General features: G+C 60.0%; 2 protein-coding genes across 7 annotated transcripts; both read right to left on the reverse strand.

Moving 5' to 3' along the window:
* Nucleotides 1-1761: 1761 nt before the first annotated feature.
* Nucleotides 1762-6618, reverse strand: LOC113460232 (CMRF35-like molecule 2). Of its 5 annotated transcripts, none has more exons than XM_074555059.1 (7): nucleotides 6173-6618; nucleotides 5730-6074; nucleotides 4840-4906; nucleotides 3782-3885; nucleotides 3178-3251; nucleotides 2474-2605; nucleotides 1762-2193 (listed from the first exon to the last, which is right to left on the reverse strand). In XM_074555059.1, exons 1-7 carry the CDS (start codon nucleotides 6210-6212, stop codon nucleotides 2059-2061), a joined length of 897 nt encoding a protein of 298 aa, XP_074411160.1. In that variant the 5' UTR covers nucleotides 6213-6618; the 3' UTR covers nucleotides 1762-2058. The 5 variants fall into 5 exon arrangements, with proteins under 5 accessions (XP_074411160.1, XP_074411159.1, XP_074411157.1 ...); XM_074555058.1 differs by having other exon boundaries at nucleotides 2492-2602; nucleotides 4840-4975; XM_074555056.1 differs by having other exon boundaries at nucleotides 2474-2602; nucleotides 4840-4975.
* Nucleotides 6619-9000: 2382 nt separating this feature from the next.
* On the reverse strand, nucleotides 9001-11489 carry LOC141731210 (CMRF-35-like molecule 4). Of its 2 annotated transcripts, none has more exons than XM_074555063.1 (3): nucleotides 11016-11489; nucleotides 10573-10917; nucleotides 9001-10227 (listed from the first exon to the last, which is right to left on the reverse strand). In XM_074555063.1, the coding sequence occupies exons 1-3, from the start codon at nucleotides 11053-11055 to the stop codon at nucleotides 10028-10030; spliced, it is 585 nt and encodes a 194-aa protein (XP_074411164.1). In that variant the 5' UTR covers nucleotides 11056-11489; the 3' UTR covers nucleotides 9001-10027. The 2 variants fall into 2 exon arrangements, with proteins under 2 accessions (XP_074411164.1, XP_074411163.1); XM_074555062.1 differs by having other exon boundaries at nucleotides 9001-10230.
* Between the last annotated feature and the right edge of the window lie 1007 nt (nucleotides 11490-12496).

The following is a 12496-nucleotide window of genomic DNA, read 5'->3' on the forward strand; positions in this document are numbered from 1 at the left end:
TCAGTCACCCTCCGGCTCTCCTGGGCCCCTTTAGGCGCTGAGGGGCCTTTAGGGGCTCTGAGGTCTCCTTGGAGCCCTCTCTTCCCCAGGCTGAGCACCCCCAGCTCTCTCAGCCTTTCCCCTGTGAAAGCCCCTGGGGGTGGAAGTATCTCAGCAGCAGAAATAGGAAGCAGTGGCTGGGTGGCAATAGCAGCTCCTGGGAGCTTTGTGGGCAGATTGTGCTGATAAAACCCAGGGAACATTGCAGCCTCAGGGCCCCTGAGGGCTTTAAGAGGAAGAACTTTTGATAACAGGGGCCTCCCCAGGCTGAAGAAGGGCTCTGAGCAGCCTGCTGAGCTCTAGGAGGACTTCCCCTTTGACAGGAGCAATTTAGTCCATGCCTCAAGAGCTGAGAACAACAAGATTGCATCAGCAGGAAAAGGCTCCCTACCTAGAATTCTTTAGGCTGCAAAGGACTCCTAAGAACATCAAGATCATCCACTAACCCAGCACCACCAAGGCCCCACTAGACCATGTCCCCAAATGCTACATCCACGTGTCTTTTAGACTCCTCCAGGGATTGCAACTCTACCATTTCCTTCACAGCCCTGGAAGAAATTTTCACTAATATCCAATCTAAACCTCCACTGGCACAACTTATGGAGGTGTTTCCCCTTGTGGCACCCTGTTTCCTCTTGTCCTGTTGCTTGTTATCTGAGTGAAGAGATCATCCACACCTGACTACAACCTCCTTTCAGGTATTTGTAGAGAGTGAGAAGCTCCCCCTTTAGCCTCCTGGCTGTGGTATAAATCAGCATCCCTGCCCTGAAACCAGATGGGTTGCAAAAAGCTACAGTGCCGAAGTTCTCATGGCAAGGGAGAATTCACCTCTTTGTGCAAAAACACTTGCATGGAACCATGTGTGTGTAAGAGCTCAGGGTTTCTGCTCCCAGCCCACCACAAATGGACACCCATCCCTATGGCCTGTTTTTTGTGGCAGTGGATGGATAAATTGCCTGGCACTGGGCTGGAGAAGAGTGAGCACTCATGGGGGAAGGCACCAGCATGCCAGGGGCAGGACTACAGGGACTGTTCCAGTGGGGAGGGATGCTGCAGTAGCTGCTGGTGGGTTTGTGCTGGAGGAGCCCTTGTCCTTAAAGATCTGAGTTCCCACACTGCTGGGCACCAGCAAGGGGCTGGACCTGCTTTCAGGGTGACACTGCAACAAAGCCTTTAGCAGGTGGGAACCTGCTGTACAAACACAGCCACACACCACGGCCAACGCTATCAGATTCTTGGTGTCGCTGATGAAGCAGCAACAATTCACACAGAAAGTATTTAGTGGGTGCCAAAAAGAAAGGTTATCAGCAAAGCAGAGAAGGGCAAGGTGATGGTTTCAGCCCACCTGTGTGCTCCCAGGCTGGGGGTCCTCAGGGGTGCTGGGAGAGAAGGAGCAGGAGCAAATTACCTGGGGACCTGTGGCACCAGGGCTTGGGGGAGATGCCATTTCTGCACCAAGACCCTGATACCCCTCACCCTCCACATGAGCACCCCACGCAAATGCATCTGGATATAACATTTCCCACTGTCCTGGTTCCCAGGAGCTGCCAGCTGGCATCAGCATGGAAAATGTCAGAGGTGAGCAGTGGGTTTGGGAGCCTCAGCCCCCATGAGCAACGCAGCCAAAGGAGCAAGTGGGCTGAGTGGTGAGCAAAGGGAGCAGCTCACCCACCAGCCCAGCCCCACCTCCCCTGCCCACCTCTCCCACCCTGCCTGGTGGGTCTCTGGCCTGGCCTACCCCACTACAAAGGGGAGAGCTTTATTCCCAGCACCACTGCTGTACAGATGAGGACTCCAAATTGCATTTGCAAAGGCATGACTTTATCTTCAACCCTCTCTGTGCCTCCACACAACGTCATCCTCTCTGATGTTGCCTCAAAGAAACATCCAAACTTCGGTGAGCAGCAGCTCTGCTATCGAGCTGGCTCCTACCTGAGCAGAACATCAACCCCATGTCCTCTGTGCAAATCTCGCTGGTGCTGCCAGCAGCAGGAGCAGCCCATGGGGCTGGGTGCTTGCTCATCTACCCCACACTGTGCCGTAGAGCTCTCCACTGGGCCGTGGAGCTGATGGCATGTTGGTGTAGATCTGCTCCTGCTGTGGCTTGGGCTTCTGCACTTTGGCATATAACATCTCTTTTTCCTCTTCCGAAAGCTGGGAAAGAAGGGAGATAAACAAAAACATCCTCTGAGGGGCTGCTCCAGGCAAACCCTGTCTGCTGGAACTTCTCTGTGATGTTTTAAGCACCCAGGAGCAGCCACAGGGACCAGAGAGGGAACCCACACTAGCCAGGGTCACTTGGACCCCGGTTTGGCATTTCCCTTTGCAATCCCCTCCTTCCCCACCCAGCCCATCCTGCTGCTCATTCTGCCACCCACCCGCTCCAGCTTTCCTCCCACCGCCTGCAGCTTGGCAGTGCCTGGCATTCTCCTACCTGAGCACTCTGCCTGACCTCTGTGTACTCCACTGGGAGGCTTTCCAGGCGGTGCAAATCCTCAGCATTGCTGTACTGGCTCTCAGCTGGGCCGTGGGTAAGGTCTGCATAGTTCAAGGCTTCTGCTCCCTGCTGGAGAAGGATGAGCTCTCACCCCGCTGCCACTCCCTGCCTGCATCCACAGGAGTGGGAATACCTCCCACCCTGCTGCCTGTCCTGAGTGCTGGGTGCTGAGATGGCTGCAGGGGCACTAGGTGGAAATAAAAATTGAAGCAAGGCCTGGCTCAACATTCCCCAGGGGAATTCTGTGACACCAGCCCCTCTTCAAGAGCTGGCAGCAAAATATCAGAAAATACTTTCCAAGCAGTAAGCAAGGATCAGCTACCCTGCAGCACTTCAGGTGTGATTTGCTGCAGGTTCCCAAGGCTGTTTGCCCCAGAGAAGTAGCTCCCATGCTTGGAGAGGCTTGGAGAGAAACCTCTCAGATCAATCCTAAGTTCCTTTCCCAGGAATACTCTTTGGTGGTCACAGAAAGTCCCTGGTTGTGTCTTTCTGTTGGCAAGCAGAGCCCAAAGGATCCCTCCCAGCCTCCAGCACCATGACACCTGGCTGAAAGCAGCAGCTCTAGCAGCTCAGGGTGCAGTTTCCCCTCTTCATGTGAACTTGGGGCACAGAATCCCAACAACTCATGAGGTTTTCCTTACTGTAGGTGACATGCTGCAAGTCCTGTCCATCTCTATGGCTGCTCCAGAAAGAGCTGGATGAAGCATGGATGTGGCTGGACATGAGTGAAAACAGAGGAAAAGAAACGTGTTGAGAAAATGCACTGCCACTGCAAATCTTGCCATAAAGCAGGACAGGAGCCTGACACTCCATGAGCCATCTAAACTGGAGCCCCTCTTGAAATAAAGCCAGACCCCACCTGCCAGCTGGCAATGTCCTCTCCTGTCCCTCCCCAGCCTTCACACTGGCCTTAAACTTGGAATTGAGCCTAGTGTGAGCCTGGCCCATGCAAGTGATGGTGCCCAAAGAAACTCAAGCAGAATCTGTGCCCAGCAGCACCCACCCCAAGGGCTGTCATCCCCTGCTCCCAGGGGACAACACCCATGGGACAGCACCCATGGCATGGACCCACTGCTCCCTTGAGGGAAGGAAACCTCCTGGTGGAGGTCTCAATGATGCACTGAGGAACTGGATGGATCAGGAAGGGAATGGGGGAGGAAAAAGAAACAGAGGGGAAAAATAAAGGAAGCAGAGCAGGCTCTGTTACAGAAACAGGACGTGTGTGTCACTGACAATTTCACTCACCCTTCTTCCTTCTGGAGAGTATTACTAGAACACCAGCAGCCACTGCAAGCAAAAAAAGGACCACAATGCTGGCTGGAATGAGGATGTGCTCAACCATGCGCAAGCTGCAAGAAAAAAAGAATGAAGAAGACAATTTATGTTGTCATGCTTCTCAGGATGAACCAGCACGGAGCAGGGTTGCAGGAAGCAGCTGTGGGGGACACAGAAAGGGGCTGTGGCAGTAGAGTGGCAGGGCCTGCCCATCACAGCAGGCATGGGATCATCAGGCTGCCAGCTGGGCATGGAGCAGAGCAACAAAAACTGCAGAAGCAAAAGGATGCTTGGGTCTGAGAGCCGCTGTGTCTTCAGTGATTTAAGGATGGGTTCCTGCATTTGCTCTGGTTTAACTCCACTCTGTGTTAACTTTGTTTGTAACGGGCAAGCAGGAAGTTGGTGAGCCAGCACACCCTTGAGTGTGCTGGTGGAGAGCCTCAGCTTTGTCTGCTGCTGGCATCACCTCCCACAGGCAGGAGAGAAGAGGGGAAGATCTAACCCGCTGGTTTCATGTTTTTTCAACTATCTCTACCAGACTGTGTGTAACTACAAAGAACAGGACACGGGGCAGCACTTGGCTTCCCACGAACAGTCTCACTGAGTTTTGGGGAAGGAAATGGGGTCGGTATTGCAGGCAGAAACCACTTCTGCCATGTGACTAGAGGCACTGCAATTACTGTCATAGAATTAGAGAATTATTTGGGTCAGAGGGGGCCGTTAAGATTATCCAGTTCCAACCCTCTGTCACTGGAAGGGACACCTTCCACTAGGCCAGGCTGCTCTGAGCCCCATCCAGCCTGGCCCTGAACAGGGATGGGGCATCCACAATGTCTCTGGGCAACCTGTGCCAGGACCTCACCACCCTCACAGAGAAGAATTTTCCCATGTGGAGTGGTCTCTCAAGGCAAAACCAGGAGGTCTGGATCCTTAAGGGAGGTGTGAAGTATTCTATGGTTGCAGGGCTCCAGCTGCACCAGAGAGCTCATGGAGGAAAGAGGCTGCTGTAGGCAGGAGCTGCTACTCACGGTTGAGGGGTGGAGGGATTTGATGTTGATTGCAAAATTTCCTCCTGGGAAATTGTCTGTGTGTGGCCTGGTACAGAGAGAATGAGATTAGAGGACGTGGTGGTCACGTAGGTCGATGATGGGGGGATGGAAGAAGCTGTAACAAAAAGAGGAGAGGCATGGTTGATCTCTGTGGAGAAAGATGCTGTGGGTTTTGCAGTGAGTCAGAAGTGCCATACGTGCTGTCACAGGAGGAGAAGCTGGGTCCCCTCTGGCACATTCAGGGGGCACATCTCGAGGTCAGAGTACTGTAAGACCCTTCCTCTGCCCATGAAGCTTTTCACAGTCCCAGTCTACCCCAAAACGTGCACAAAACAGATTGAGCCTGCAGAAAGGGGTCTGGGCACCCCATGCCCAGTATAGTACTAGCACATATATATTGTCACAGCACATATATATTGTCCTGCTGTGCAGGCTGATCCCTGGCAAGGCAATGCAGAGGGATGCTTCCCAAGACCAGGGCCTGGTGCCCAGAGGTGCTGCAGGTCCCACGTGGGAAACGGGGCAGCACAGTGCAATGAGGAACACCCAGTGTTATACAGGAAGGCAAGGACGGCACAGAAAAGGCCAGCAAGGGCAAATGAGGAAGAAAAGTGGTCACAGAGAGCACAGTACACCTCAGTAATGGAGGTGGCTGAACCGGGGGGGGCAAAGAAGGGGCTCGGGATAGAACAAAGAAGAGAGAAGGAGTGATGGTGGCATCTACTGCACTCTGGTGTCACACCCTGGGGCTGTCCCACCTGCATGGCACCCATCAGCTCCAGGCTGCAAACCTGCAGCCCCTGTTCCAAGCACCTGGAGGAGGACACATCCATGATAGATTGGGGTCCATGCAGCCCACAAGCACTGACCTGGGAGCACGATCACCTTCACAGCAGCACTCTCGTCACGCAAATAACTTTCCGTTCGCACCCCACAGCGGAAGGTGCCCGCGTCCTTCTTGGACAGACCAGTCACGGTCACCGTGAATGTCCGGTGTGCGCGGTTGTCCCGGATGGAGAAGCGGCCCTTCACCACCTCGGGCTGCGACTCCGAGGTGATGACGATGTCCCAGGCACAGGTATAAACAATCCCTGTACTTGGTATGCACCAGAACTTCGGCAAATTCTCCAGTCCCGGCCGGTACCTGCAGGTGACCGACAGGGAACCGCCCAGGACGCCCCGCACGGTGCCGGGCCCCGTCACTGCCCCGCAGCCTGTGGAGACACACGGAGCCGCGGCAGTGCAGCCGCCGCAGCGGCACCTCCCGCCCGACGGCGCGGGCCCGGCAGGCGGGGCTCGGGCGCAGCCTTACCTGGCAGCAGCGCCCAGGCGAGCAGAGGCAGGAGCTGCATGGCCGCTGCGGGTACCGGGGCTCGGCCAGTGCCGCTCCCGGCTGCTCTCGGCGGAGCTCGGCCCGCCCCCGGGGCCGCCCCTGCGGCGCCATCGTCCCGTTGGGGCGGAGAAGGGGAACCGGGACTGCTGGGCAGCGGGGCTGCAGAGAAGACGAGGCAGGGATAACGAGCGGGGTCAGGAAGGCTTTATTGAAGCCGGCCGGGGAAGCGGGGAGGGCCCGGCGGGGCCCCGGTGCCGCGGCCGCTGCCAGTCCGGGGGTCGAGCGGCGCCGGCCGGGCCGTGGGGTCCCTGCACGGCTTCAGCGGCCCCGCACGCTGACCCAGAGCACGGCCGCGCTCATGGCCAGCAGCGCCAGCAGCTGCAGCCCGACCAGCGCTGGGAAGGAGCGGAAAGAGCCGCGGGGCTCCTGAGGAGCGTCCGAAGAGAGCGTCGGGTCTGCAGATGCGGGGGAATGATGGATGGAGCGGGTTCCAGACGGGGCCCGTGTTCCTGTCACGCACAGGATGAAACCTCCTCCCGCAGTGTGATCCCGGGCCCGCAAGGCGGGGGTCACTGCTGCCATGGGGAAAAACGTGCAAGGACCCACTGGGGTTATGATAACCTCCACATCAGCACTCTCATGGAATGGGAAAAATCCCTTTGGTATCCCCCAGCGGAGCGAGCCCGCATCCTCTTTGGCCAGAGCTCCGCCGTCCCCCGGAATGCCCGGAGCTATTCGAGATGGAGAAGCCGCCCTGCCGCACCTCGGGCTGCAGTTTCGCGGTGCTGCCGATGCCCGCGGCACAGGGAACAGCAGTCCGTGTACTCGCTTTGCACCGCAATTTCGGCAACGTCTCCCGGCCAGGCTGCTGCGTGCTGGGACCGTCAGGCTTTCCCTCAGGAATCCCCGCACGGTGCCGGGCCCTGTCGCTGCCCCGGAGCCTGTGCAGACCCACGGCAGCGCTGCCGCTGCCCGGACACCTCCCGCTTCCCCTGCTGGGCGCAGCGTGGGGCTCCAGCCCCGGCGGGCACTCAGCCCGACCTGGCGGCAGCGCCGAGGCCAGCACCAGCAGCAGCCACATGGACACGTCGGGGCAGCCCTGCTGCTGCTCTCCATTGTGTCCCTGGGGTTTGCTTCCTCTTTTGCCTCTGGTACCACCTCCTTTGTTGTGAGAGATCCAGCAAGACCATGGCGTTTCCTGTTTCCTAGAGTTTCAGCTTCTCCTGGTCACTGAGATTGCTTGCTGTGCACTGTCCCCTTTTCCATGCCCCGGGGTCTCTGCTTTCTTCCTCCAGCCTGGCCCCCATATCGGGACACAGCCTGCCTCTCAGTGCCACACTGCCCAGCCCCTGTGGCCAGGCAGGGCACCCAGGGGGAGAGGCAGCCGGTCCGTCCTAGTGGATGGGTGACACGATGACTTTTGGTGCAAAAATCACCAGCAAGGCACAGGGGATTTGCAGTAACAATTCAACAAATTGCAGTTTTATTGAAGTAACCACAACTGATGTGCGTTGGTGAGAGGATCTGTGGAAGAAAAGGATAAGATAAGGGAAGAGGGAGGAAAGGAGGACGGGGTCGGGGGTCTAGCTACCGAGACGTGGCATCGCTTTCCTCCTTCGGGGTCCAGCCGTCGAAGCTCACTGGGACACATCCAGGGAGAACTCAAAGGCACGGCTGAATTGCACCCCAAATTATACTCTTTTTCGTTGGGGAGAAGGGGAGCCGATACAAAGGTCTCCAAGGAGGGGAAAGAACAGAAAAATGGGGGAGTACACAGAGTCGTTGTTTTCATGGCCCAATGCTTGCAGGTGCGTTTATTCTGGGCAGCCTTTCCCCCCTTCGTACACACCTCCCCCGAGCTGGGGGGGTGTTCAGTCCCAGTGTCTGGAATAAGGTGTGATGGGGGTTGTCGTGCATGGGGATTGTTTGTCTTGGTTCCTTGATGAAGAGGCTCACATCTCTGTTTGTCTGTCACGGTGGTTGAAGGCAGGCGAGAGGGGTCTTCTCTTGGAGGGGGGAACCACCCCAGAGCTCAGACCAGCCAGGCCAGGAGGTAGGGAGAAAGTCCAGATCCATTGTTCAGAAATGGCAGAATGCCCCCTTCAAGTTCAGCATGGCATCTTCTGCAAAAAACACCTGTGAACACACTGAGCTAATAGGCACATGACATTCCCTCCCCACTGGCTCAACAGATTTTAACTTTTCGGTGGTCTTCATGACAATTGTGAGGCAAAAATGAAAGATATTTTGGACAGACTCTCACAGTAGCTCAGCACAACACAGGGACCACCTGAAGGCCAGACAATCCCCCAGGCTGGGCAGTGCTCCTGCACGGCCACCCTGTCCTTCCCAGGGCAATGAAATGGTTAAGCCCAGGGCCTTATGGCAGTGCAGCTGGACAGGAGCACCCACTTCTCCTGCCAGCACAGCCCTCTGTGGCTCAGGAGCCCCATGCTCTGATCAGGTCCCTCCAGGCCTCCCCGTGTGTCCCCAGTCCCTGCAGCTGCTGAGTGGGGGCAGAGTTGTGGAAGGACACCCTTGCCTGGCTATTGCTAAGCTGGAGATGGGCATTGGGTGCACCAGGCAGAGGTGGCAGGGCTGAGGCTGCTGGGGCTGAGGGCTCCTCTCCCCATGAGGAAGCTCAGCTGGGCCATGGTGGAGCCTGCACGGCCCCCGTGACCCCATGTCCCCCCCAGGCACAATGCAGCATGTCCCCACACAGGTGTGTGCATCAGCTTTGGCTGCCATGGACATCCCGGGCAGTGCTGGCAGCTGAAGGAACGAGCAGACAGACAGACAGACAGACAAGCAGACACAGCCTTGCAGGATACCCAGCCTTTATTGCAAAATTGTCTTCCGTTGGGAGCTGCAGCTCAGCAGCCAGAGGCTCTCTGCAGCCCAAACCCTTCCCTGTGCAGAGCAGGGGCTGCCAGGAGGGGCCGAGGCTTCCCAGGGCCAGCAGTGCCCGGAGCCGAGCAGCTCCCGGCACGGGGCGGCCGTGAGGGGAGGCACGGCCCCGGCAGGGTGGGGGCCGGGGGGGCAGGAGGGCGTCCCTGGGGCTCGGAGGGGTTTGGGACGGAGGGGCTGCCCCGTGTGCTGGTGCTGCTGGATGCCCCCAAGAGCTGCAGCATCTCCTGCTCCCGGCTCCTGCCCCGGCTCCTCACCCACGCTGCCCCACTGCAGCCAGCGCTCCCGGCCCTCGGTACAGGACACACCCGGGCTGGACCCGGGGTTCTGAAATGCTGACCTGGCAACGCGGTCATCCTTACAGCAGCACTGCCATCAAACGAGGAAATTCCCAAACGAGGACATTCCCGTTCACACCCCCAGACGAAGGTGCAAGTGTCCTCCTGGGACAGACGCTCCACAGTCACCGTGAAGGCCACGGTGTTTGCGGATGTCCCGGATGGAGAACCGGCCCTTCTGCACCTCGGGCTTCGAGCCCGCACTCTCGATGGTGTCAGCGCTACCACAGAAATTGTTGTCGCCTTCTCCACGGTTTCGCCTTTTTTTTCTTGGCCCGGCGGGTCCGAGCAGGCGATGGAGAGGGACCCGCCCCGGGCTCGGCCAGTGCCGCTCCCGGCTGCTCTCGGCGGAGCTCGGCCGCCCCCGGGGCCGCCCCTGCGGCGCCATCGCCCCGTTGGGGCGGAGAAGAGGAACCGGGACTGCTGGGCAGCGGGGCCGCCGAGAAGACGAGGCAGGGATAACGAGCGGGGTCAGGAAGGCTTGATTGAAGCCGGCGGGGGAAGCGGGAAGGGCCCGGCGGGGCCCCGGTGCCGCTGCCAGTCCGGGGGTCGAGCGGCGCCGGCCGGGCCGTGGGGTCCCTGCACGGCTTCAGCGGCCCCGCACGCTGACCCAGAGCACGGCCGCGCTCATGGCCAGCAGCGCCAGCAGCTGCAGCCCGGCCAGCACTGGGAAGTAGCGGAAAGTACCGCGGGTCCCCTGCGGTGCGTCCGGGCCCCGTGTTCCTGTCACGCTCGGGGTGAAACCTCCTCCCTCAGTCTGTCCCCAGTCCCGCGACGTGGGGGTCACTGCTGCTGTGGGGGGAACGCGCAGAGTCTGACACAAGAACGCGATCCCCTTCACAGCAGCAATCTCATCAAGCAGCTCCATTCCCATTCACACCCCGCACCAGAAGGTGCCCTTGTCCTCCTCGGCCAGACCCTCCTCAGTCACCGTGAACAACCGGTGTGTGTGGTTGGTCCGTCTGGTGGGGCGGGGTGGCAGAAGGGAAGGAGGGATGGATGCAGGGAGTGCCAGATGGGCACCGCCTCCCTCTCCATCTTCCACTCTCGGAGTGACACCTCCACCCTTGGTTTGGCCCCAGCGCCCCAAACCTGTTGTAGCTGTTTCCGTGGGGGATACGTGCAGAGACTGACCTGGGAGCACGATCACCCTCACAGCAGCACTCTCGTCGCGCGAAAATGTTCCCGTTCGCACCCCACAGCGGAAGGTGCCCGCGTCCTCCTTGGACAGACCGTCCACTGTCACAGTGAATGCCCGGTGTGCGCGGTTGTCCCGGATGGAGAAGCGGCCCTGCAGCACCTCGGGCTGCGACTCCGAGGTGATGACGAGGTCCTTACCACAGTCATAAATAATCGATGTAGTTGGTGTGCACCAGAACTTCGGCAAATTCTCCAATCCCGGCTGGTAGGTACAGGTGACCGACAGGGAACCGCCCAGGACGCCCCGCACGGTGCCGGGCCCCGTCACTGCCCCGCAGCCTGTGGAGACACACGGAGCCGCGGCAGTGCAGCCGCCGCAGCGGCACCTCCCGCCCGACGGCGCGGGCCCGGCAGGCGGGGCTCGGGCGCAGCCTTACCTGGCAGCAGCGCCCAGGCGAGCAGAGGCAGGAGCTGCATGGCCGCTGCGGGTACCGGGGCTCGGCCAGTGCCGCTCCCGGCTGCTCTCGGCGGAGCTCGGCCCGCCCCCGGGGCCGCCCCTGCGGCGCCATCGCCCGGTTGGGGCGGAGAAGGGGAACCGGGACTGCTGGGCAGTGGGGCCGCCGAGAAGACGAGGCAGGGATAACGAGCGGGGTCAGGAAGGCTTGGTTGAAGCCGGCGGGGGAAGCGGGAAGGGCCCGGCGGGGCCCCGGTGCCGCGGCCGCTGCCAGTCCGGGGGTCGAGCGGCGCCGGCCGGGCCGTGGGGTCCCTGCACGGCTTCAGCGGCCCCGCACGCTGACCCAGAGCACGGCCGCGCTCATGGCCAGCAGCGCCAGCAGCTGCAGCCCGGCCAGCACTGGGAAGTAGCGGAAAGAGCCGCGGGTCTCCTGAGGAGCGTCCGTAGAGAGCGTCAGGCTTTCAGACGCACGGGAAGTATGGATGGAGCGGGTTCCAGACGAGCGCCGTGTTCCTGTCACGCTCCGGGTGAAACCTCCTCCCGCAGTGAGATTCCGGGCCCCCGACGTGGGACTCACTGTTGCCGTGGGGGAAAACGTGCAAGCACCCGCTGGGGTTATGATAACCTCCACATCAGCACTCTCGTGGAAAGGGGAAAATGCCTTTGGCATCCCCCAGCGGAGCGAGCCCGCATCCTCTTTGGCCAGAGCTCCGCAGTCCCCCGGAATGCCCGGAGCTGTTCGCGATGGAGAAGCCGCCCTGCCGCACCTCGGGCTGCAGTTTCGCGGTGCTGCCGATGCCCGCGGCACAGGCAACAGCAGTCCGTGTACTCGCTTTGCGCCGCAATTTCAGCGTCTCCCGGCCAGGCTGCTGCGTGCTGGGAGCGGCAGGCTTTCCCTCAGGAATCCCCGCACGGTGCCGGGCCCTGTCGCTGTCCCGGAGCCTGTGCAGACCCACGGCAGCCCTGCCGCTCCCGGACACCTCCCGCTTCCCCAGCTGGGCGCAGCGTGGGGCTCCAGCCCCGGCGGGCACTCAGCCCGACCTGGCGGCAGCGCCGAGGCCAGCACCAGCAGCAGCCACATGGACACGTCGGGGCAGCCCTGCTGCTCCTCTCCATTGTGTCCCTGGGGCTTTGCTTCCTCTTTTGCCTCTGGTACCACCTCCTTTGCTGTGAGAGATCCAGCACGACCATGGCGTTTCCTGTTTCCTAGAGTTTCAGCTTCTCCTGGTCACTGAGATTGCTTGCTGTGCACTGTCCCCTTTTCCATGCCCAGGGGTCTCTGCTTTCTTCCTCCAGCCTGGCCCCCATGTGGGGACACAGCCTGCCTCTCAGTGCCACACTGCCCAGCCCCTGTGGCCAGGCAGGGCACCCAGGGGCAGCGGTAGCTCAGCACAGCACAGGGACCACCTGAAGGCCAGACAATCCCCCAGGCTGTGCAGTGCTCCTGCACGGCCACCCTGTCCT

Source organism: Zonotrichia albicollis, chromosome 19, assembly GCF_047830755.1.
Source record: "Zonotrichia albicollis isolate bZonAlb1 chromosome 19, bZonAlb1.hap1, whole genome shotgun sequence".
Lineage (NCBI taxonomy): Eukaryota > Metazoa > Chordata > Aves > Passeriformes > Passerellidae > Zonotrichia > Zonotrichia albicollis.

Excerpts from the sequence above, each read along its gene's own strand:
- LOC113460232 (XM_074555055.1), bottom strand. The coding sequence starts at position 6,212 with ATGCAGCTCCTGCCTCTGCTCGCCTGGGCGCTGCTGCCAG. Across the intron at positions 6,075-6,172 it reads CGCCTGGGCGCTGCTGCCAG|GCTGCGGGGCAGTGACGGGG; the intron begins GTAAGGCTGCGC and ends GTGTCTCCACAG. Across the intron at positions 3,252-3,781 it reads ACTCTCCAGAAGGAAGAAGG|CCACATCCATGCTTCATCCA; the intron begins GTGAGTGAAATT and ends ACTCATGTCCAG.
- LOC141731210 (XM_074555062.1), bottom strand. The coding sequence starts at position 11,055 with ATGCAGCTCCTGCCTCTGCTCGCCTGGGCGCTGCTGCCAG. Across the intron at positions 10,918-11,015 it reads CGCCTGGGCGCTGCTGCCAG|GCTGCGGGGCAGTGACGGGG; the intron begins GTAAGGCTGCGC and ends GTGTCTCCACAG. Across the intron at positions 10,231-10,572 it reads GAGGGTGATCGTGCTCCCAG|CAGCAGTGACCCCCACGTCG; the intron begins GTCAGTCTCTGC and ends TTCCCCCCACAG.